Source organism: Stigmatopora nigra, unplaced genomic scaffold (genome assembly GCF_051989575.1).
Source record: "Stigmatopora nigra isolate UIUO_SnigA unplaced genomic scaffold, RoL_Snig_1.1 HiC_scaffold_25, whole genome shotgun sequence".
Classification (NCBI taxonomy): domain Eukaryota; kingdom Metazoa; phylum Chordata; class Actinopteri; order Syngnathiformes; family Syngnathidae; genus Stigmatopora; species Stigmatopora nigra.
The window spans coordinates 3,343,975-3,364,706 of record NW_027551604.1 but is presented as its reverse complement, the minus strand read 5'-3'; the positions used below and the strand labels follow the sequence as shown (position 1 = coordinate 3,364,706).

At 39.0% G+C, this 20,732-nt stretch overlaps 3 protein-coding genes across 3 annotated transcripts; 1 reads left to right on the top strand and 2 right to left on the bottom strand.

The window, feature by feature from the left end:
• Positions 1 to 14: 14 nt before the first annotated feature.
• znf106b (zinc finger protein 106b) lies at positions 15 to 11,793 on the bottom strand. Its single transcript, XM_077710949.1, has 25 exons — positions 11,727 to 11,793; positions 10,026 to 10,132; positions 9,889 to 9,938; positions 9,499 to 9,594; positions 8,691 to 9,425; positions 8,140 to 8,482; positions 7,685 to 7,745; positions 7,439 to 7,593; positions 7,003 to 7,063; positions 6,032 to 6,788; positions 5,882 to 5,931; positions 5,431 to 5,803; positions 5,290 to 5,339; positions 4,124 to 5,168; positions 3,998 to 4,038; positions 3,564 to 3,712; positions 3,157 to 3,291; positions 2,965 to 3,081; positions 2,491 to 2,682; positions 2,288 to 2,350; positions 1,656 to 1,775; positions 1,314 to 1,385; positions 1,162 to 1,233; positions 633 to 779; positions 15 to 557 (listed from the first exon to the last, which is right to left on the bottom strand). The coding sequence occupies exons 2-25, from the start codon at positions 10,128 to 10,130 to the stop codon at positions 501 to 503; spliced, it is 5,046 nt and encodes a 1,681-aa protein (XP_077567075.1). The 5' UTR covers positions 10,131 to 10,132; positions 11,727 to 11,793; the 3' UTR covers positions 15 to 500.
• On the top strand, positions 11,374 to 12,627 carry churc1 (churchill domain containing 1). The gene is made up of 4 exons (XM_077710954.1): positions 11,374 to 11,599; positions 11,715 to 11,850; positions 11,996 to 12,066; positions 12,310 to 12,627. Exons 1-4 carry the CDS (start codon positions 11,561 to 11,563, stop codon positions 12,400 to 12,402), a joined length of 339 nt encoding a protein of 112 aa, XP_077567080.1. The 5' UTR covers positions 11,374 to 11,560; the 3' UTR covers positions 12,403 to 12,627.
• A 47-nt stretch (positions 12,628 to 12,674) lies between these two features.
• ttbk2b (tau tubulin kinase 2b) lies at positions 12,675 to 20,553 on the bottom strand. Its single transcript, XM_077710951.1, has 15 exons — positions 20,333 to 20,553; positions 19,861 to 19,981; positions 19,417 to 19,564; positions 18,846 to 18,919; positions 18,609 to 18,749; positions 18,414 to 18,518; positions 18,237 to 18,302; positions 17,361 to 17,453; positions 17,156 to 17,281; positions 16,915 to 17,069; positions 16,581 to 16,773; positions 16,215 to 16,426; positions 15,726 to 16,143; positions 14,828 to 15,480; positions 12,675 to 14,628 (listed from the first exon to the last, which is right to left on the bottom strand). Exons 2-15 carry the CDS (start codon positions 19,921 to 19,923, stop codon positions 14,283 to 14,285), a joined length of 2,793 nt encoding a protein of 930 aa, XP_077567077.1. The 5' UTR covers positions 19,924 to 19,981; positions 20,333 to 20,553; the 3' UTR covers positions 12,675 to 14,282.
• Positions 20,554 to 20,732: the final 179 nt, after the last annotated feature.

The following is a 20,732-nucleotide window of genomic DNA, read 5'->3' as shown; positions in this document are numbered from 1 at the left end:
GAAAATAAAAGACATTTATGGTACATTTTTTAATGGGAATTTGAAAAATAGTACAATCTCACATGACCATTAACCTGGCCATTACTGAAAATAGTAACAATTTACATATCTAAAGATATGTTTTACAATAAAAACATTTATAATGTAACTAAAATCAATAGCCATTCAAAATGTTTTCTGAACACTCCAGAATCCCTTCAACATTTTCAGATGTTCTGGGAAGTTTCCAACTTCAAAAACTTGGTCCACAAAATGACCATTAGACTCAGATCATGATATCTTATATTTGAAGTTAGTAATTTTTCTGGAAATTATGACATACTAGAACAGATTTAATTTTACCTGTTTAATTTCAAGAAAATAAATTCATTCGAAATCTCCCACATTAAAAAAAATTGAGAAAAAAACTAACAGACTACAAATGCCACTGACATTTCAATATGTGTTCATTGAAATTCCAAATGGCATATTTGGACAGAATAGCATTAACACACCTTCCTTCAAGACTCCACCTTGCTGTCCACATCTACATGAATCTGCATATGCTTAGGTAACTCCTGAAAACAAGAAAACACTCAAAGTATAAATGATTATGTTATCCTCATCAAAACAATTGTTTTTTTTTACACTACCTGTATGACTGACTGCTGTGTACGGAAAAAAGTGCTGCAGCCCCTCCAGCGACACTTGACCGAGTCCAGTTTGGGGCTGGTGTGGTCGTTGACGAGGTGCTGAACAAGGTGCTCCATCATGCCGAAAATCATAGAGCAATTTTGCCACTGCCAAGAAAAAAAACAGATTGAAAGATAAAAATTGTGATTTACACAATGTATTTGTTTAATTTGATTCAAATAGAATTTTTTGTTTGTTTGTAAAATCAGCAAATGATTCAAGACCAAAACAGAACCACTTTTCATAGGGGAATAATTCATACAGAAGACTGGTGCGAAAATAATAATTTACAGTTTATATTTTAAGATTAAAATTCCAGTCAGAAAAAGCAAAAAAAACATCAGCTTGGACTATTGTTTTTTTTTTTTTTAAATCAAAGTTAATTATTTTAAAATGTAATTAAGAAAAAGTTATTTTTCATTTTCTCTCCATGACTTTCACATGTTCATGGCCCAATTGAAAGGCTATAAATATTAGTATAGTATTTACCCAGCAGCGGTAGTTCTTCATCAGGTTGAGTTTTACAGCTTGAATGGTTCCATTATGACAACCTGTGTATATCTGAATGAAACAAGCGAGGCAATGAAGCGTCACGATGTCAAATCCATTACAAGTGAGTCATATTTTTAAAGTCAACTTACTATGCTTTTGTGGATGGCCATGCACATTATCATATCACTGTGACCGCCATACACTTGCAAGCGGTCATGGGACTGGAAGGCAAAAAAATTCTCAAAAAAAGATGCATCAACAGTAAAACAAAATTACTTATAGTGAAGCCTGAATAATTCCTCCCCATTAAATTAAATCAGTTGATAACTGTGTATACATCCCAACTACCAGGTGTAAAATATGAACTCAATGCATTTAGCATGTCTACAGTAATAAACCCATCTTAAGTAAACAACTGTATCCAGTGGTTAATTACACAAAGAAGCCACCTTTATAGAGGTTTCCTGGAAAAAAGGAAATTAAATTCACACCTCCAGCTCGTAAACTCGAACCAGTGTGTCCAGACAGGCAGTCACCATCACTTTCCCCAAGATGACTATTGACGTGACAGCGTGAGCGTGACCCTTGTAGATCCGTATTAACTCACCCGTCTACATAGACACATGGGGAGAAGTTGGGGGGGGAAAGGATTGGAAAATAAGTCCCCTGGTGTACATTTATATTGTGTAATTTATTGTACTAATGAAATTCACCTAAATATTTGTACAACATATACATTTTAAAATATTTTTTTCTCAAATAAATGTCTAATCTAATGAAAGTAAAAACATAACTGTTCATTGTTCTTTATAAAAAAAAATCTGATGTTAATTTAATTCACAATCTATTATTTATGCCATGATTCTTTGTTTTGTTTTTCAAAATAATATTAATTACATATTTACCTTGTTAAATATACATGTTATACATTTGTTAGTGTTAATGGAAAGGTTGAGATTCACAGAAACCCAGATTTAAAAGGCAAAATAGTGTATAAAATTTCATTAAGTGCTGAAATACCAGCAATGACTTACTGACTTTCTGTAATTTATATATTTCTTAAAATAACAAAGCACATAAATAAAATAAAATAAAAAAAACACTGCCTGTGTCTTACACTTACATGGATGTTGTGTGCATGAATAGAGTGGTCACTGGAACCACTGAACACCAAGTCATTCACCACCTGGACAAGCCAAAACAGAAGGTACAGTCAGGCCTACATGTTTGAACATTTGCATTCAAGCCAGATTTTACTTGATTCAGGGACTGGAGATTTTTTTTTTGCTGTCAGGCCAAAGCCATATCTAAAATAATTATCTTCACCTTCATGCAGAGAACAGTCTTGGTGTGCCCTTTCAAAGAGCGTAGAAGTAAACTGCTCTTGGCGTCTCGTACACTGATGGTGTTGTCATAGGAGCCGGCCAACAGGATTCGACGGGCGCCCTCCGTTGCTGTGCCCAGGCAACTCACCCCTCGGGGGCCGTGGCAGTCAAACATATCCAGTTGTTTCAAAGTCTAAGTTGAGGGAGTTTGAGGTCATTAAAAAATACATGACAAAAAAAATAACATCACAAATTTAGTTTCTTAAAAATTGTGCGTTGTGCTCAGGAAATCACAATAAATTGGGCATTGGAATTCATTAGGGTGGTTATTCTAGTACAGTAACATTTACAAAATAAACTATTGTGTGACCAGGAAAGAAAACAAGCATAATTCAGAGTACTGTTGTACTACATGTAATAATGGGTCAAACAGTCCTGGAAAAGAGGCATTTTTGTGTACTATGTCAGCATTTACCTTTAAATCAAAGATGGCCACTGATCCACTGGCAAGTCCAACAAACATGGTATTCCAGGCACTGTGCATACACAGTACTCTGTCTGGAAGTTTGATGATATCCAGACACCTCCTTGACTAGTGATATTAGAAAAACAGCCATCAGAATTTGACTTTTTGGAATATGTTCTGAGACAACATCTAACATTTTACCTTTAAATGGTAGATGCGAATAGTTTGGTCGCTTGAGCCAGTAAGAAGTCTGGCAGGCATTTTGGGGAGGCAGGAGACTAGCAAACAATTAATTTTGTTAGTGTGGCCTTCAAATTGACCCTGGCACTCACGGTTCTGTGGGAGGAGAATCTGAATGAGCTCATTGTTCAAATTTGAAAAATCAACATTTAAATAAGGTAAATTCACTAAAGATATTGCACTAATTTTACAAATAACGTAGCACTAATAGACGTCAATTGTAACATGTAACTGTGTAGTGACTAAAATACAAAATTCTAATCCTCCTTTATTTTCTTTATCAAATTTAATCTAAATGTATATGCAATCTTCTTGATACCTGCTTTGATTTGACTATCTACATAATTGAATTTTGATTGGTAGTTTACCGCCAGACTGTAGACCCTTGCTGTGTTGTCCGCCGAGCACGTGTACAAGAGGCCTTGGTGGATTTGGAGATCATGAACAGGACCTAAGTGATTTGAGAAAACTCCTATGGTTGGCTCCTTGTCTTCCTCCGAAATGAATTTAACATCTTCTGAAACAATAATAAAAGGGATGTCAATGCAAGAAACCAGTACAATTCAAATCCTGAAACTGAACCACTGTTTTAAACATGCCTGCAGTACAGATAATTAATATCCATTGCAAAATCCGAGGAAAACAAAAGAGAGTTATAGAAAAAATAAAAAGGACATTGAATATTTGTTTGCAAGTTAGAAGATGGTGGAGTCAAGTCCAGTGGTGTTTTTTTTCCTAACTGACTAACACTGACTACATTGAGTTAATTATCCAATAATACAAATGAGAAAGTTAATACTACCTTTGGGCTCAGTTTTTATCGAAACAGGGGTTTTAGTTTTCCTAAAAGAAAAGGTAAAGAGAACATATTTTAATAATGATTAGAAAGACTTTAATTGATTGATAAGAAAAGATAATGCATGCTCACACTTTCAGAACTTGTTGTGTATCTGAAGCCACACGCTTCCTACTAACAGATTCTGCGGACACTTCTTTTGGATCGGCCACCTTTGAGGACTTAGTTTGATGTGTAGTTGAAGCCACGGACTTCCTACTAGCAGATTTCGGAGGCACTTCTTGTGGATCTGCCACCTTTGAGGACTTAGTTTGTGGTGTAGTTGAAGCCACAGACTTCCTACTAACAGATTTTGGAGGCACTTCTTGTGGATGTGCCACGTTTGAGGACTTAGTTTGTGGTGTAGTTGAAGCCACGGACTTCATGCTAACAGATTTTGGAGGCACTTGTGTATCTGCCACCTTTGAGGACTTGGTTTGTTGTGTAGTTGAAGCCGCGCACTTCATACTAACAGATTTTGGAGGCACCTCTTTTGGATCTACCACCTTTGAGGACTTAGTTTGTTGTGAAGTTGAAGCCACAGACTTCATACTAACAGATTTCGGAGGCACTTCTTGTGGATCTGCCACCTTTGAGGACTTGGTTTGTTGTGTAGGTGAAGCCACTGACTTCATACTAACAGATTTTGGAGGCACTTGTGTATCTGCCACCTTTGAGGACTTGGTTTGTTGTGTAGTTGAAGCCGCACACTTCATACTAACAGATTTTGGAGGGACTTCTTGTGGATCTGCCACCTTTGAGGGCATAGTTTGTTGTGTAGATGAAGTCTCGCACTTCATACTAACAGATTCTGGAGCCTTTGAGGAATTTAGAGGTGATTCTTCACTGTCAGATTCATCAATGGTAATGAGCACTATTTTGGGTTCCACCACTTCCAGGTCATTGCTATCATTGCCTTTGTTGTCATGCACCATTGCAGATGTGTTCTTCTCTTCTTTAGGCTTCATCTGATTTAAATTTGAAGGCCCTGTGGCGTGGTCTTGACTCTTATTATTTCCAGCATTTATGAGAACTTCTTTTGGAAAGATTTCTTCTTTGATTATTGTAGACTTGGTACCTGAGAATGGATTTAAAATATCTGCATCGTCCAGTGGTGTCTTTTTTCCCAAGGTATGATCTGAAAAAAAATGTTATCGGAATAACACAAGACTAAATCATGATCTTGTTCAACTCAACTGAAAACTGACTGCTTTGAGTTAATTATCCAATAATACAAATGGGAAAAGTGGTACTACTACCTTTTACACAATTGGGCTCATTTTTTAACAAAACGGGGGTTTCACTTTGCCTAAAAAAAAAAAAAAAGGTAAAGAGAAAATATTTTAACACTGATTAGATAAACTTTAATTGATTGATAATAACAGATAATGCATACTCACACTTGCAGAGCTTGTTGTGTAGTTGAAGTCACGCACTTCATAGATTCTGGAGCCTTTGGGGACATGTTAGGTGATTCTTCACTATCAGATTCATCAATGGTAATGACCACCATATTGGGTTCAATCACTTCCAGGTCATTGCTATCATTGCCTTTGTTGTCATTCACCGTTGCAGATGTGTTCTTCTCTTCTTTAGGCTTCATCAGATTTACATTTACAGGCCCTGTGACGTGGTCTTGACTCTTATTATTTCCAGCATTTATGAGAACTTCTTGTGGCAAGATTTCCTCTTTGATTATTGTAGACATGGTGCCTGAGGATGGATTTAAAAGATCTGCTTTGTCCAGTGGTGTATTTTTTCCCAAGGTATCATCTGAAAAAAATGTTATCAGAACAACACAAGAGGTAATTATCCAATGATACAAATGAGAAAGGTGGTACTACTTACTACCTTTTAGACAGTTGGGCTCAATTTTTAACAAAACGGGGGTTTCAGTTTTCCTAAAAAATAAAACAAAATAAAGAAAGGTAAAGAGAACATATTTTAACGCTGATTATATAGACCTTAACTGGTTGATAATAAAAGATTATGCATGCTCACACTTGCAGAGTTTGTTGTGTAGCTGAAGCCTCGCACTTCATACTAACAGATTCTGGAGGCACTTCTTGTGGATCTGCCACCTTTGAGGGCATAGTTTGTTGTGTAGGTGAAGTCTCGCACTTCATAATAACAGATTCTGGAGCCTTTGGGGACATTTTAGGTGATTCTTCACTGTCAGATTCATCAATGGTAATGATCATACTTTCGGGTTCCATCACAACCAGGTTATCGCTCTCATTGCTTTTGTTGTCATTCACCATTGCAGATGTGTTTTTCTCTTCTTTAAGCTTCATATGATTTACATTTGAAGGCCCTGTGATATGGTCTTGACTCTTATTATTTCCATCATTTATGAGAACTTCTTCTGGAAAGATTTCAGCTCGGATTATCGTAGACTTGGTATCTGAGGATGGATTTAAAACATCTGCTTTGGTTTGATCGTTGAAAACTACTGTGGGAGAAGCCACAATGGGCAGTGAGGGGGGAGGCGAGGAGACTATTTGGGCTTGAGGATTTTGCGGGCTTGAATTGGACAGGACGGCGGGTTCTGACTTTATTGCTAACATGGGTGTAGCAAGAGGGGTTGGGTGAGGCTGGCCAGGGGAAAGTGCCAAGGCGGTGGTTTGGAGGATGTTGGGGAACGGGACAATGATGTTACAGGGAGAACTTGACGATGGACTCGGGCTAATACGATCTGTAGATGCAGCGGATGAGGGAGTGGCCACTTCCACCACATTTGATCTTTTGGAATACTCTCCTGGAATAGATTAAACAAGGAAACCGATGAAAGTGGCTAAGGAAAGTTGACACATTAATTACTTAGTCTAACCAATTAATTAACATAGTTCTAAAATGTTTTAGAATTATAATAAAACAGGGTTCATAACACTTCTAGGAATTGTTGCCAATTCTGATCTATTAGTTTACCCAATACGTCCATTGAAGTTAATTTTGAAGCCATAGTACAATACCTTGCATGCCTTGTAGTATATCAATACGCTCAGCTCTCAGACTGTCCACCTCTGCAGTGCACTAAAACAACACAAAGAAATAAAAGAAATTCTATTGTTATATATATCAGTTTTAGGTAGTGTTGAACAGACACCATTCATAGTGTTGTCGGAAGAGAACCCTTCACTAGAATGCAGGCAATTGGTATCGGGAGAACTAAGATAAATGCATCGATACTGCACAATTTGTGCTGTTTGAGATTCATTTTAGAACTGCTGAAAGATATAAATAGAAGTAGGTCTCTGAATATATTTTGTAAGATGGAAAATGTTTTAAAAAAAGTGTTTCACAAAGACATTTGATTGAACCGTAATTTAGTATCAGAATAAATACTATATTTGATATATATTTAAAAAAAATAGTAGTGTCTAGGAAAAACACTGGTTTCAGTAGTACCTGTTGCTTTAGCAACACAAGTCGTTGTACTTCAGCGTAGGCTACTTGCAAGCATTTGCGGGCGAGAACAAGGGACTTGTCTAGTTCCTGAACCGACTGACACAGCTTTTCTTCTCTGAGGGACACCGATAAAAGTTTGTCCAGTTGACCAGGGTCTACAAGGAAAAATATGCAGTTCATATTTTGACATGGCAGCAATTGTATTGTTAATAGTTGAAAATCAATTCAAAAAAAAAATTGGATTACCCTGGTTTGTGATAGTTTTCTTCCTTTTTACAGAAGCCTCACCGACAAGAATGATGTCATCCTGCAGGAACCGATAATACTAATCAAAACATTTCTTTTAAAGGAAAAAAAAGGTATACAGTTTCTAGTCTATCAACTTTGGAGCTATATTAATAGATTCATAGGGGTGCAATGTTTTTATACCAATTGAAATCTTGTTTTTGCAAACAATTGAAAAACTTCAGCATAATGAAAATATCAATATAAACTCCGGAAAATTCTGGAGAAGTTGGCAGCTCTGGCTTATGCAATAGGTGTGTTACTTCAACACTACCAGGAGACACAATTTGACAGGTAACACTTTTACTGAGCTGTCAAGGACAACTTTCAATTAGAAAAATGTCTATATATGATTTCACGATTGTAGACAATTTACCTTTTGCATGCGTGGCTCTGGAGCTAAAAAAAAAACTTACTTCTAATTCTTCATGATTCCTTTTGTTGGTGTCTTTATTCTCCTTTGAAAGGTCTACTTTCACAGTTGTTGCTGCTCTTGCCGGACCAACACTTTGGTCTAGTGTCAGAGGTGCACATTCTTTTGATTGAGTCACTACAAGTGATGCGTTATAAGTTGTAACATGGGGAGGAGGAACAACTTCTGATGATGGGAAAGAAGAAGTGGAGAGCGCAGGAAGAAGAGAAATAGGTTTGCTGCTATAGGAAAGTGACTCCCAGTGGAAGCCTTCTGTGAGCATCAAGTCATTGGCGACACCCATTTCAAACGGACTTTGTCTCGGCGAGAACTGCTGACGTCCATTCCTGGAACAAACGACAAGACATAACTAAAGCTTTCACGTGAACGGGATGAAATGGGAAATTTTCTTCATTGGGTGATCAGAAGAGGTTACAAATGTGAAAATGACCTTAGAAAGCCTTCCTATAGAAAAAGAGTCAAAAGGATAGCAAAACACTGCAACCGGAGATGACCAGGAAAATGTTTCTATTTTCAAAACATTTTTCCCCTCACCTGAGTGTTCCTTCTTTCTTCTCCCTTCTCCTTTTCAGCTGCTCGTATATGGTCTTCCACTTCTGTCTGATCTTGGGCAATGGCCGAATGCCCACTTTTGGGATGACCTTGTATCGACCTTGCTTATCTAATCTTTGAGCCGCTGCTGCCTTGTGAGCTATCCGAACCTTCGCATTGGAACTGGTGGGCTCGCTGCTGGTTGAGGGAGAAGGTGCCACGCTTTTTGCTCTGACTTCAGCAGTTTGCTTTTGAGCTTCTCGATCCACCCTACACCGCTCAGGCATACCTATCTGCGGTCTATATTTATTAATCGTGGTGCTGACACCCGTGCCAGACTTGACAGGTTCAGGCTGCAAGTTCAAATCGGTTGGGTTTTGCTGCAGTTCACTTGTTTTGATAAACTCGACACACATCTGATCCCTGGTGGATTCAGTCATATTCTCGTCCTGGTCCCGCGAATGGTCATCATTAAAAGGGTTGTTGCCAGGCCACGATAAGGGCTGCGATTCAACACATGTTCGGTTGGTGTGTTGTTGGGAGCCGTTACTTTCGGGAGCAACGTTCTGATCCGTAGGCAGTTTATCAGATTTTGGGACAACATTAGTCTGACTCCCTTCCTGCTGAGGCACCTGTACAGGATGTTTGGATTTCGTTGTTTTTTTCTTATTATTATTATTTGTTTTTTCACTTTCTTTTTTTGGGCTTTGTTTTTTTTCCTTTGGTAAGACGTTTTTCCTGTGTAGCAAAACAGATTTATTTAGAGTACTTAAAGGAAAATTCAATTAAAATTAAAAGTTAAAAATCGTACCAGTCCTTTGCCAGCACTTTTTTCTTCCCGATAACACCCTTGATGACTTCTGGCTCATGACTCTTGTAAATTGTAACTTTACGTGACATCATCTTCCTTAAATTTAATTCATGTTCATTAATTGCAATGTGCTTAGTATACTGTTTAAAACTCAAGGAAGACACCCTGCATGCCTCACAATGGTGGAAGAAACGGCTGAAGAAAACCCAGATGGAGTTTGAGGAAAAACAAAGATTTTAACTATTGCAAAGACTAGAAACACATGCAAACTAAACCATACTCCTCAGTACCCTGGGAAAAAAACGGTACACACACAGGCATAACATACAAAAACCACACTGGGTGTCAGACATGCAGAAGTAGTATTCAGTACAACAAAATGTGACTTACTTGTCAAGGTTTCGGTGGTGTTCTATGCTATGCATGTGCAAGTCTCGTGCCTTCAAGTGACACAACACAAGATGAATATACACCACATGATAAAAGAACATCATTAACCCTTTCATTAACTTAAAAGCAACACTTACTAGTAAGAATGGCGTTCTGCACAAAAGGGGGTAATCACTTATGTCCTTGTTTTTCATAGGCTGGCTTGGGTTGCCCATGGAATCAGGAGGTGCAAAGTTTGACATGGCTGCAAAAAAACAAAAAAAAGAAGTAACTAAACCAGGGGTGTCAAACTCCCTTTGGTCTGCGGGCCGAATACAGCTTAATTTGAGATCAAGCGGGCCGGACCAGTAAACTCATTGCAAAATTACATAGAACTAACAATAAGCCCACTTTTTTCCTTTGTATTGGTCACTAATACTAATAATTGGTGCAAAGAATGAGTAAATTATCAAAAATTTCATTAAAATAATTTTCCTTTTACATTATGAACAATATATCATGAACAAGAGAATAACACAAGAACATAAATAAATGTCAATTCATGTTGTCTGCACCTACTAAAACACTGCGCCCCTAGCGGATGATACCAGAACTACAGATTTTAAAGAAAATTCATATTTGTTTTTATACAATGCAGCTTTCTTCCCCGGGTCGTACCAAACAACCAGACGGGCCGGACTCGGCCCGAGGGCCGTATGTTTGACACCTCTGGGCTAAAGTCTTCTGTTTTGAAACTTACAACGTGGCAAATCTACCAATGATTAGTTCAAAGCCACTCTAGTTGGTTTCGACCAATTGTTGATGATTTTAATAAGTGACAATGGCTGATTTGATTTGTTAATATGAAGTTTCTTGGATGATGCCGTATAATCCTACATTTTGCCAAATAAACGTTCACTCAACATTTATTTTTGTGCATATTTTCACCTGATTTTAACAGTTGCATGTACAGACAAGAAAGCTTGACTCTCACACTTACCGCATCTTTGATCAAATACAACGATCACCAATAGAAGAAACCAATTTTAGACTTTCACATGGTCGTGCAGGACACGAGCCTATAAGCCACCATGTTTGTTGATGTCGGAAATGCGCCGTGAGTCACCATAGACAAACATTGTTGCTTTCGGCCATTTTGCGTCAGAGCCGTTCGCACATATATAATAATAAATCATGTTTAGTCCTTGAGCATGCACTTGGAAAAAGATCCAAATTGCACACTTTTCAAACAGTTTTTAAATACGTTGTATTATCATAAACCTAAGGCGAATTTTTAATTAAAGGTATATTTTCTTCAACATATTGCAACATGTATTACCACATTAATAGTTTATGAACCGAACTCTTCGACAAGAATGCAACGGGTAAAGAGAAATTTCGTTGATAAAATCACTCCCCTACATCTCCCTATGATCTCCTCAACGCAAAATGACCACTGGGTTTTGTCTGTCGCAAATTCGGTTTTTAGACATCTAGCCTTGCATATGTGATATTTATGAGGATGACATTTGTGGGGTCGATGGGTATTTCAATGTTTACTTCCGTTCGTTATGAAGTCCTGCTAAAATAACAAGCAGTGTTTTCTTTACAAATCAAACACTAATAAATCTGTGCCTGAAATTGGAAGCCTTCATCAAAACTGCACACCTTATTTTCATCTCTATACGTGAATATGTGCAATGGCTGCGTGCAAAAAGAATACCCCAATCGGGTACGTCATAATGTAAATACTGTACTTGTATAACTAAGAATCGGTGATGTTGACGCACTCTGATTCAAACGTTTAATTTACAACAACTTACATCTAACATATTTTTCCTGCGTAGGGAAGTACTTGCCTGGAAAATGGCTCTTTTTTGATGAACTACATGGGCTGTGCCAACTGCCATCACAGAGACTTCGTGTTAATCTGTAATAAAGACACAGAGGATGATGATGGGGAGGAGATTGTCACTTATGACCGTAAATTGCTTTAACACATACTATACTGACTACTGATTTCTATGTTTTTCATGTCATAATGCATAAACAATCATGCTTGCATTAAATATGCAATATTCCCATGTCTTTAACCCAATCATGATGCAAAAATGTGTTTTTCTTTTAGATGTCTGTAAAAACTGTGACCATGTCATCGCCAGGCATGAATATACCTTCTCTGTTGTTGATGAATATCAGGTAAAGGAGAAATTGGATGCACACTTTAACATGAAATAGTGCAACTTCACTTGATCCATGCTTGATAAATATTCCAGACTCATCCAGTGACCATTCCCAATCCTCAAAAAGACAACTGAAACAATTTGAATAGAAATATTTCAGCACAAAAGCTATTTGGAATAAAAAAAACTGCTTCATATATAGTGGTACTTGATGCCATACTTGTTTTCTGTTCACTCATGCATTCATATTGTGTCCTAGGAGTACACGATGCTTTGCATGCTGTGTGGGAAGGCCGAGGACTCCATCAGTGTGTTGCCGGATGACCCCCGACAGAGTGCATCTCTCTTTTAGACCTCACAATCTACAGCTGATGTCATAGAATGAGATCAGATGCTTTATAACTCAAGTGTCATGAACAGGGCACATTATATTCTGCTCAATTTGTTTTGCAATATTTAGCAGAAAATAAAAACAACTGTATTTTTGTTTGTAACAATATACATACCCATCTTGATGTTTTAGACAATGCACTGTAAATAAACATTAAGCAACACATGAATTTACTTAAAATAAGAACTATTGACTTGTGTTTTTATTTTCCAACCCCCAAATTTGGTCTATCCATATAATGTGTTCTGAACAGCACCAAAAATGGAAATATAAATATATCTCCCAATTTATTATTGGATTAATGGAGTATCTGTGACACTAAATGCATCAAAATGGACTACTTTTTGGCTTGTAGAAATGATGTATTTACACAATCAAAAGCAGCTATGTAAAAATACAGATATTACTATATGATAATTGTACAAATGAATACAAAAAGAAAAATGAGTTATGCACATTTCCAACCTGTAGAATGAAAGCTTGTACATTCTAATATGCTGATGCAGATATTTGTGGTGATATTAAGCAAAGTTTGACAGTGGATATTCCTTGGCTTTGCCAAAGCAGTTCAAGTAATCTATTGTCAAATGTATGCCAACCATTTTACTCTTGCCATCTGTACAGTTTGCAGGGATTTTTTTGGTCTCAAAATGGGCAACAATAAAATACACATTCATTAAAATAACCTTACAGATGAGTGATTCACGACAAGATAAATGGTGCAGCAAAAATGGACCCTATCTGTTTTACCTCTAAATGTAAACAAAACTGAAACTGCAAGGTTCAATCCCAAATTTGCACTTTCCTATGCAGAATTTTCACATTCTTCTCGAGCTTGTGTGGGTTTTGTCCAGGTACTCTGGTTTCCACCCACATCTCAAAAACATGCATGAATTCAGGGTATCCCCACTGCCCCATAATTGGCTGAGATAGGTTCCAGCACCCCCTGTGACACTTACACGGAAAATGAATGAAACTGCAAGTCGAACACAATCTTCTGAGTTCTAAACTGTCGGAATTCCAAAACCTGGAATTAAGAACTTTTTTTTTTAGAATTCTAAATCACTTTTCTTGAAACAAGTTCTACTTCTAAGTCTATAGTTACCCTCAAACTTTTCTCACTTCTGTTGTAGAATAAGGAAAACAGAAAAACAATCTTTAGACACTAACAGAACTGCAATTATACACAAGATTTGCTGTCATTATTGACATGTTGGCTGACAACTTCAGTTTCCACTGTGATATTTGTTTTTATCATTACAAGTGGACACACTTGCACTCAGTGGTTTGAACCTTAAAATTGATAGGTAACATTCCCTTTTAAATAGGTTATACATGGAGAAGGGAAAACAACTTACAAACATGCTGCTGGCTGGTTTTAGGTTGCAACTGTGCAAAATTACACCCATTGATAATTTGGGTGACAACACTACACATAAATGGATAAAGTTTGATGCAGTTTTTGCAGTGTTTCATTATAATATTGCTTTTTTTTTACTGAGATCTGTTGGAATTCATGGTATGTCAGACTAATTACCTTTTTGGAACATAGTAGGGCTGCCGCATTGACTCAAATTCTTGGATCTAGCAAGTGTGCATACCCGGCTTACTATCATATAATCCCTTAAAACTCAGTTTGAAGCACCAGCTGGTTGCAACCATTTTTATCCTGAAGTGTATAGACATATTCACTTGAACATTCCAAAGTATTGATCAATACGTATAAGCTAATGTACCAGGTAAATAAATACATTATTTTTCTCTTACATAAAATACAATACACATTCCCTTGAGCAAATAATGTATTGCCCCATGCGAGCATCATCCTGTTTGTATGTTAATCATCGTTTTGATTTCCTTGAGCCCTTACCATCCTTGGACAAACCTTCTCCTATGGAAACAGGGACCCACGGAGTCTGCCTGGAGCACCTGGCTTGCAAGGGGCCATGACGAGGAGGCGGTCCAGAAGTGCCACAGAAGCTTGATGGAGAGCGGCTACGTCCCAGAGCTGGTGCCTTATTGTCGTTGGGCTCCTGACGGGATGGTGAGCAACTCAGTGAGCGTTGCAGAGCAGAAGAGTTGCAAGGTGGAGGCGAAACGACCAGCTTATCGTGTTCTTGCTTATTCAAACTGGCCAAGAAGTCTGCGTCGCTAGAGCTGCTGGGGCGTACTCGCATTCGCCGTCGCCTCAAAAACAAGGGAAGACAGTATGAGTACACTGAATATTTATCTGGTAAATCACTTTTATATACTAATACAGGATTGAATGCTTGTTCATTTGGTGACAAGCAGTATTAACAGCTAAAATGTATGACTTGCTCAGTAATGCAGCCTTTTTAAACATTAAAAATGAAGTTTATGAGTGTTGAGCGATGTTGTGTCATACCTGTACTCAGCACATGGACCTGCCGTTGGTTTCCCAGGAGGTGGATGAGGCGTGAGTCTGCTGCCGAGGTGCTCGGGGGCAAAGGTGATACTCACGGGTCGTGGGATCTTGCTTCTACTGCCAGATGAAGAAGACAGAGAAAGAGGGTCTTCCCCTCCACAGTCTGACCTGGAGCCTCTTTCTGAGGATAGGCGTTCTCGAGGGAGAGTGACCTGCAGGTTTTCGCAAGAAAGCGACGGAGAAGGGGAATGAGTGGGCGAGCCGTGGACAGGGCTGCTCCAGCGGTTACGCCTTTCCCGGTGGAGGTTCTTTCCGGGAGAGTCTGGGGGAGTGCCTAAGTCCCGTCTTGGGATGCGGCTTAGTTTTGGAGAGAGGGGAGCCTCTTTAGGTTTTAAAGAAGCGAGGAGCGAAACGATCGCTTGAGGCTGCTGGTTCAGATCTGATGAGCAGTCCGGCAAACCAGAATCAGTCTCTGGGTCTTTAGCTACAACAGTTGCTGAACTTTTGAGTGGGCACGACGAAGGGCCTAAATCTGTCTTTCCTCCATCCTTTGGGACTTGTCTGGGGGGTTCATCGGCTTTGCTGGATGGGGCCTCAAGGGGTATGGCTTCTCTCTTTTCCAGTACTGGGGATTGTGGTGTGCCGACTGAGGACTAGAAAGAACAAAGTGTGTATATGTGTGAATTGAAAGATTACAATAAAGAAAACATTACAAAACATTATCAGAGTATATCAGTCCTTTAGTATCATAGGGCACTCAAATGTAAATGACTTTGTCATCCGAAAAACCATACCAGTGCACCCCTTGTTGAATCTGATACAAAAAATAATGAAAAACTCTGCATCCAAAAATAAGCATTGCATCAGTGAAATAAAATGAAATGTTGATCATGCCTACCTGATCCATCTGCGGTCGTCCCACAATGACTGCAGGCATTTGCCCCAGCATGCCTGGCAGCCTCCTGTGGCCAAGTAACCATGACCCGACAGAACAATGTGACAAAACAGGACTGCTAGCGACAGCTGCGACCTCCTCCACGGGATGGTTCTCACTGTCTGCAGGGTTTGGGGTGGCTGCTTTGTCGACACGTTGGGCTTCAGCTGAAGACTTGATGGCCACGGAATTGCTACCTTGCTCTACCTCGACCACCACCCACTCCTGAGAGTCCCCTTCTTGGACCACAGGACTGATGTTGACTGCCACAAACCCACTGCTAACTGCCCCTTCCTCTGGATCACCAGTACCTGTGCCAGACTGTTCATCGGACAGGACTTTCTCTCCAATGTGAGAAAGAACAGGAGGCGTTTTTCTGCGACTGATATAAAACAACAAATAAGTATTAGGCAGTGATCCAAAGTGTTTGATTTTCATAAAGTATGTGCTAACCAGGATTCAAGGAAACGCTCAAGTGTAGGCTTGGATTCAGGAGCAAGTCTCTTTTCAAAAGCCAAGCTCTGACTCTGGCGCATCTTTTGCAGCAGCGGCACGCGCCGTTCCAGCAATAAGGTCTCGGATCGTACTCGTCTCGGGGAACTCTGCACCGAGGCAGCAGGGCTTTGGTTGCCCTGGTTTTGACTGTGGTCTTCCTCAGTCACCACCTGAAAAAGCAAATCACATTAGATAACATTAATTTTCAGAAACACTTATCCTCACAAGGGTCATGGTGGGCGCTGGAGCGTATCCAACTATGGACAGTAATGGAACTGTGCGACAGATGGGGGCAAAAGAATGCCGACACGTCAGAGAACTGACCTTCTTGATTGCTGGTTCAACATGTTTCTGATTTTGAATGCGTTTCATCTCATCCCATATGCCTCTCGTGGGCACAGGCGCAGCGGGACTAGGAGGGCAGTTGTCGGCGTCGCTGAAGCGCTCCCCAAGCATGAGGACATCCTCTGTGTTCTCCCTCTGCAATTCCACTGGCAGCACTGAAGCATTAGCCATGCTGTGAAAGAGAAAATACATTAAATGTCCATAAAGCTCATTTGCAAAGCACATTTCCTTAATTCCCCAGTGAGTAAAAGGTGGAGGAAAAACACTAGCATGACTACATGCAGATTCTGTATAGATATTTAGTGTCCTGTACCCCAGATGAGCTGGAGTGCGGCGGGTGAGCTCCTGGCCGGTTGGCGGTGCAGCAGCGGTCAGCACGTCCTCCGAGTCAGATTTCTCCCAGTCGTAGGGATCATTGTGCAGCACATTGTGGCTTTTCATAGCGCTGTCAAACAGTGACATCAGCAGCTGTCACGGGGGAAACATTTGTGTCAGCACTTTGGCAACCAGGACAGGACCAAACATTAAAATGCAAATGTAAGCGTATAGCCGACCTCATAGTCTGGCTTGGTGTAGTAGTCCAAGCTAAGGATGTGATCCAGGAATGCGCTAAATTCGGATGGTAGGTGATTAAGCATAAGGCGGTGGTCATATGCTTCTTTTAGATTGCCTACTTGTTCCTGTTGAAGAGAAGGATTAAATTACGAATTGTATTCTAAAACAAAGATGTTCAAATACAAACTTGACATGTTTCTGTACCTTGTCTTTAAATTTCCTCCACGGAAGCTGACCCGACCTGAATTCAGCCAACATGTAGAATAGAGACCAAAGATCGTCATGGCGCCCAATTTCCTGAAAGATAAAAAAAAATCACACACAAGTAAAAATAGATAATTCCTCCAACCAATCGCAAGAAATAAATAGCAATCAAAATATTTGTAAATTTGTTTCCAATGTTGTTAACCTCATTACTCATCAACAGTTGAGTTTTCAACATTATTGTAAATTTAATATTTGACAAATGACAACTATTTTACACATACATACATATATATATATATATATATATATATATATATATATATATATATATATATATATATATATATATATATATATATATATATATATATATATATATATATATATATATATATATATATATATATATATATATATATATATATATATATATATATATATATATATATATATATATATATATATATATATATATATATATATATATATATATATATATATATATATATATATATATATATACATACAGTAATCCCTCAAATATTACATCGTCACTTATTGCAAATTCACTACTTTGCAATTTTTTTCCACTTAACTATTTTGAAAAATATATATTTTTAACTTTCAGAAAAATGTGAAAATCCACAAAAGCTATTCTCGCTACTAGGAGTCAGGACTGAAAAAAAAAAGTTGTAATAGGGGTTACCATACTTAATATTTGAGGGGATTACTGTATATACACAAACAAAAGTTTCATAATAAAGCATTTTATCTTTAAATGCGGGACACAAGAAAAGCTTTGCTTTTTGCTCATTCATTTGCCCCTTGGTAAAGGTGCTGAAAGGTAATGCACCGATGAAAATGTCAAGTCACCTTGTGTTTATGAGTATTGATTGATGCATATCGTACAGTTCCTCTGAAAGCTGCCACAGACCGCGGCTGAGAAAGAAAAGTCATATGAGACCCATTTTTGTATTGGTGTACATAAAGATTTAGACTACAAATGGAGTTTGGCTGATGAGCTTCTAAATCAATTTTCAATGTACTCACGGGACGAATTTCATGGGTGGAAGTAATGTACTGTCGTGCCAGACCAAAGTCAAGCATGTAGCAGCATCTGCAGGTACTTGCTAGTCTTCCCATTGCAAAGTTAGCCTGTGAATGTCATGTGGGTAAGTTTAAGTTATGATCAGAGACTGTAAGAGTGACAATGGAATATGTTTTTGAGGTAACCATTAATCTTACTGGTTTAATATCCCGGTGCAGGAAACCCACTGAGTGGATGCTTTCGATGCACTGTAAAATCTGCTTCCCGAGCCTCAATGTTGTCGAGGCTGAGAATATACCACGGGGCCGACTACTGCGCAGATCTGCCAGGTTCCTCCCCTTTGGAAAATGAAATGATTATTAGCACCCCCCTTATTTTTTATTTTTTTAAAAGCACAATGTCAATAAAAGTCATAAATCCTGCAAATACCCTACCTGAAGTTCCATCACCACGTAGTTGAAGCGTTCATTTCGGCCAGCACTAACAAAGCGACACACGTTATCTTTGCCTGTCACAAATAGAGATTTGGACTATCAGGGACATTCAAAGCTACATTTTGTATTATTTTTTGACTCGCTTACATGTTATCAAAGATAAGGCAATAACTAAATAAGTCAAACAAAGTCCATCTGTATTTGAAGGCATGCAGTACTGTAGTGTTGATCAATATCTTTATATAGTCATTTATTGATCCATCTTTCACATGTTCAATACAGTTGGTGTACAGTTACTTCATATGCATTATTTTCTAACCTTTAATACTGTTTCTTGGAAGCAAAAATTATATCTTGTTCATTACTGTAGTTCTTTTACTCTCACATGATGCTTACCATCTGACTCCACGTTTCACAGTTTAATCCCAAAATATCAACTGTGATAATAGCATGTGTGTACTAATGTTATTGTATAAATACCAAGATTTGTAATTGTAATCTAATGATAACAGAACTCTGTTGAATATAGATGACAGTTGCAGAAACATTTCTGCAGCATCGTGGTACTCACCCTGCAGTTTCCTCAACACAGCTGCCTCTGTTCTCTGCACCGGTTTGGGTTGCGTGGCAGACTCCACCTTCATTGCGACGGTGGCCTGGTTCACCAGGTCCAAGACTTCGTACACCTCTCCGAAGCCACCGCCGCCTATCTTTCTCACCTGAGGAGCGATATTTACAAAAGTGCCAGTCATGCCATGGGTGTGGGTGACTATGAGGCAGCAGTTCTTAACTGTTGACGCAGCGGCTCAGCTTCTCCTTTCATCACAACTTTTTAATGATAGCCATATGCACCCATCAAAAGAACCGCATGTGGCTCCCGAGCCATAGGTTCCCTACCCCTGATTTAGACATACTAAGTAAGCCCCCCACTAGTACCTACTAGTTTAAAATGATAGCTTGACAGGACACCTGGCTATTAAATAGCAAGTGCAGGGTGCTTAAAGGTAACTCTTACCACTCTCCATCTATCCCTGACAACATCTGCTGTTGACAGGATGTCTACGCGCTCTCCACTCATGCTGAGTGCTCTCTGCTGCAGTCACAAGTCATCAGACATCAGTGGCACCAATCCATCACTGCAAAAATACATTTTCATAAAATCATCATCAAGACTAAAGTTAGATCCGGAAACATGATATGAAAACCTGCATGCCACCAAAGTGTTGTGCTATTTTGCAGAGGTTGATTTGATTGTGCAGGCTATTTAATTCGGGAGTTAGCATGCTGCTAATGGGAGCCGGAGCTAGCAGCTAGTTGGGGCTGATCTTAATTTTAAGCGGACCCCAAAGCATCATAATGACTAAAGGGGATTTAGATATGGTTAGCATACGATAGCGAGGTATGGGAAAGTTGCAACCGGGCAGGTATATGAGGCGTGCTAGCATGTTTGTTGCGCGGTGGCTAAGCGAGGTCAGTGCCCGCATTACCTTGCTCAGTTGCACGGGTGAGACCCCCGGAGAGATCCTCCATGTTCCACTTCTCGATGGCCACGTCATTCCTCTTGGTGTTTTATCTCGAAAAGGGCGGCATTGTAGAAAATCTGAGCTAAACTAGCCAGCTGATTATCCCCACAGTCGCTTACAGGGGCTCCAGTGACGTAATAAAAGCTCCCGAATGAGCCGCAGAATCACCATGGCAACCAATTCTCCCACCCCACAACCGGTACAACACAACCACGTTGACATTTTTCGCTCAAATAAACAAACATTACCTCGTTTTTAAAAAGATACTTCAGCCGTGATCATGCTAAATCAATAAAGTGAATGGAAGATGCGTTTTGTTGTTATTATTTCTCACTTAACTCAACAACAAAAACAAAACATCAAT

Excerpts from the sequence above, each read along its gene's own strand:
- churc1 (XM_077710954.1), top strand. The coding sequence starts at position 11,561 with ATGTGCAATGGCTGCGTGCAAAAAGAATACCCCAATCGG. Across the intron at positions 11,600-11,714 it reads AAAAAGAATACCCCAATCGG|GGAAGTACTTGCCTGGAAAA; the intron begins GTACGTCATAAT and ends TTTCCTGCGTAG. Across the intron at positions 12,067-12,309 it reads CTGTTGTTGATGAATATCAG|GAGTACACGATGCTTTGCAT; the intron begins GTAAAGGAGAAA and ends ATTGTGTCCTAG.
- znf106b (XM_077710949.1), bottom strand. The coding sequence starts at position 10,130 with ATGTCAAACTTTGCACCTCCTGATTCCATGGGCAACCCAAGCCAGCCT. Across the intron at positions 2,683-2,964 it reads TGGCCATCTTTGATTTAAAG|ACTTTGAAACAACTGGATAT; the intron begins GTAAATGCTGAC and ends CCCTCAACTTAG. Across the intron at positions 1,234-1,313 it reads TGGCCATCCACAAAAGCATA|ATATACACAGGTTGTCATAA; the intron begins GTAAGTTGACTT and ends TGTTTCATTCAG.
- ttbk2b (XM_077710951.1), bottom strand. The coding sequence starts at position 19,923 with ATGAGTGGAGAGCGCGTAGACATCCTGTCAACAGCAGATGTTGTCAGG. Across the intron at positions 17,070-17,155 it reads ACACCAAGCCAGACTATGAG|CTGCTGATGTCACTGTTTGA; the intron begins GTCGGCTATACG and ends CCCCCGTGACAG. Across the intron at positions 16,144-16,214 it reads GAGCGTTTCCTTGAATCCTG|TCGCAGAAAAACGCCTCCTG; the intron begins GTTAGCACATAC and ends GTTTTATATCAG.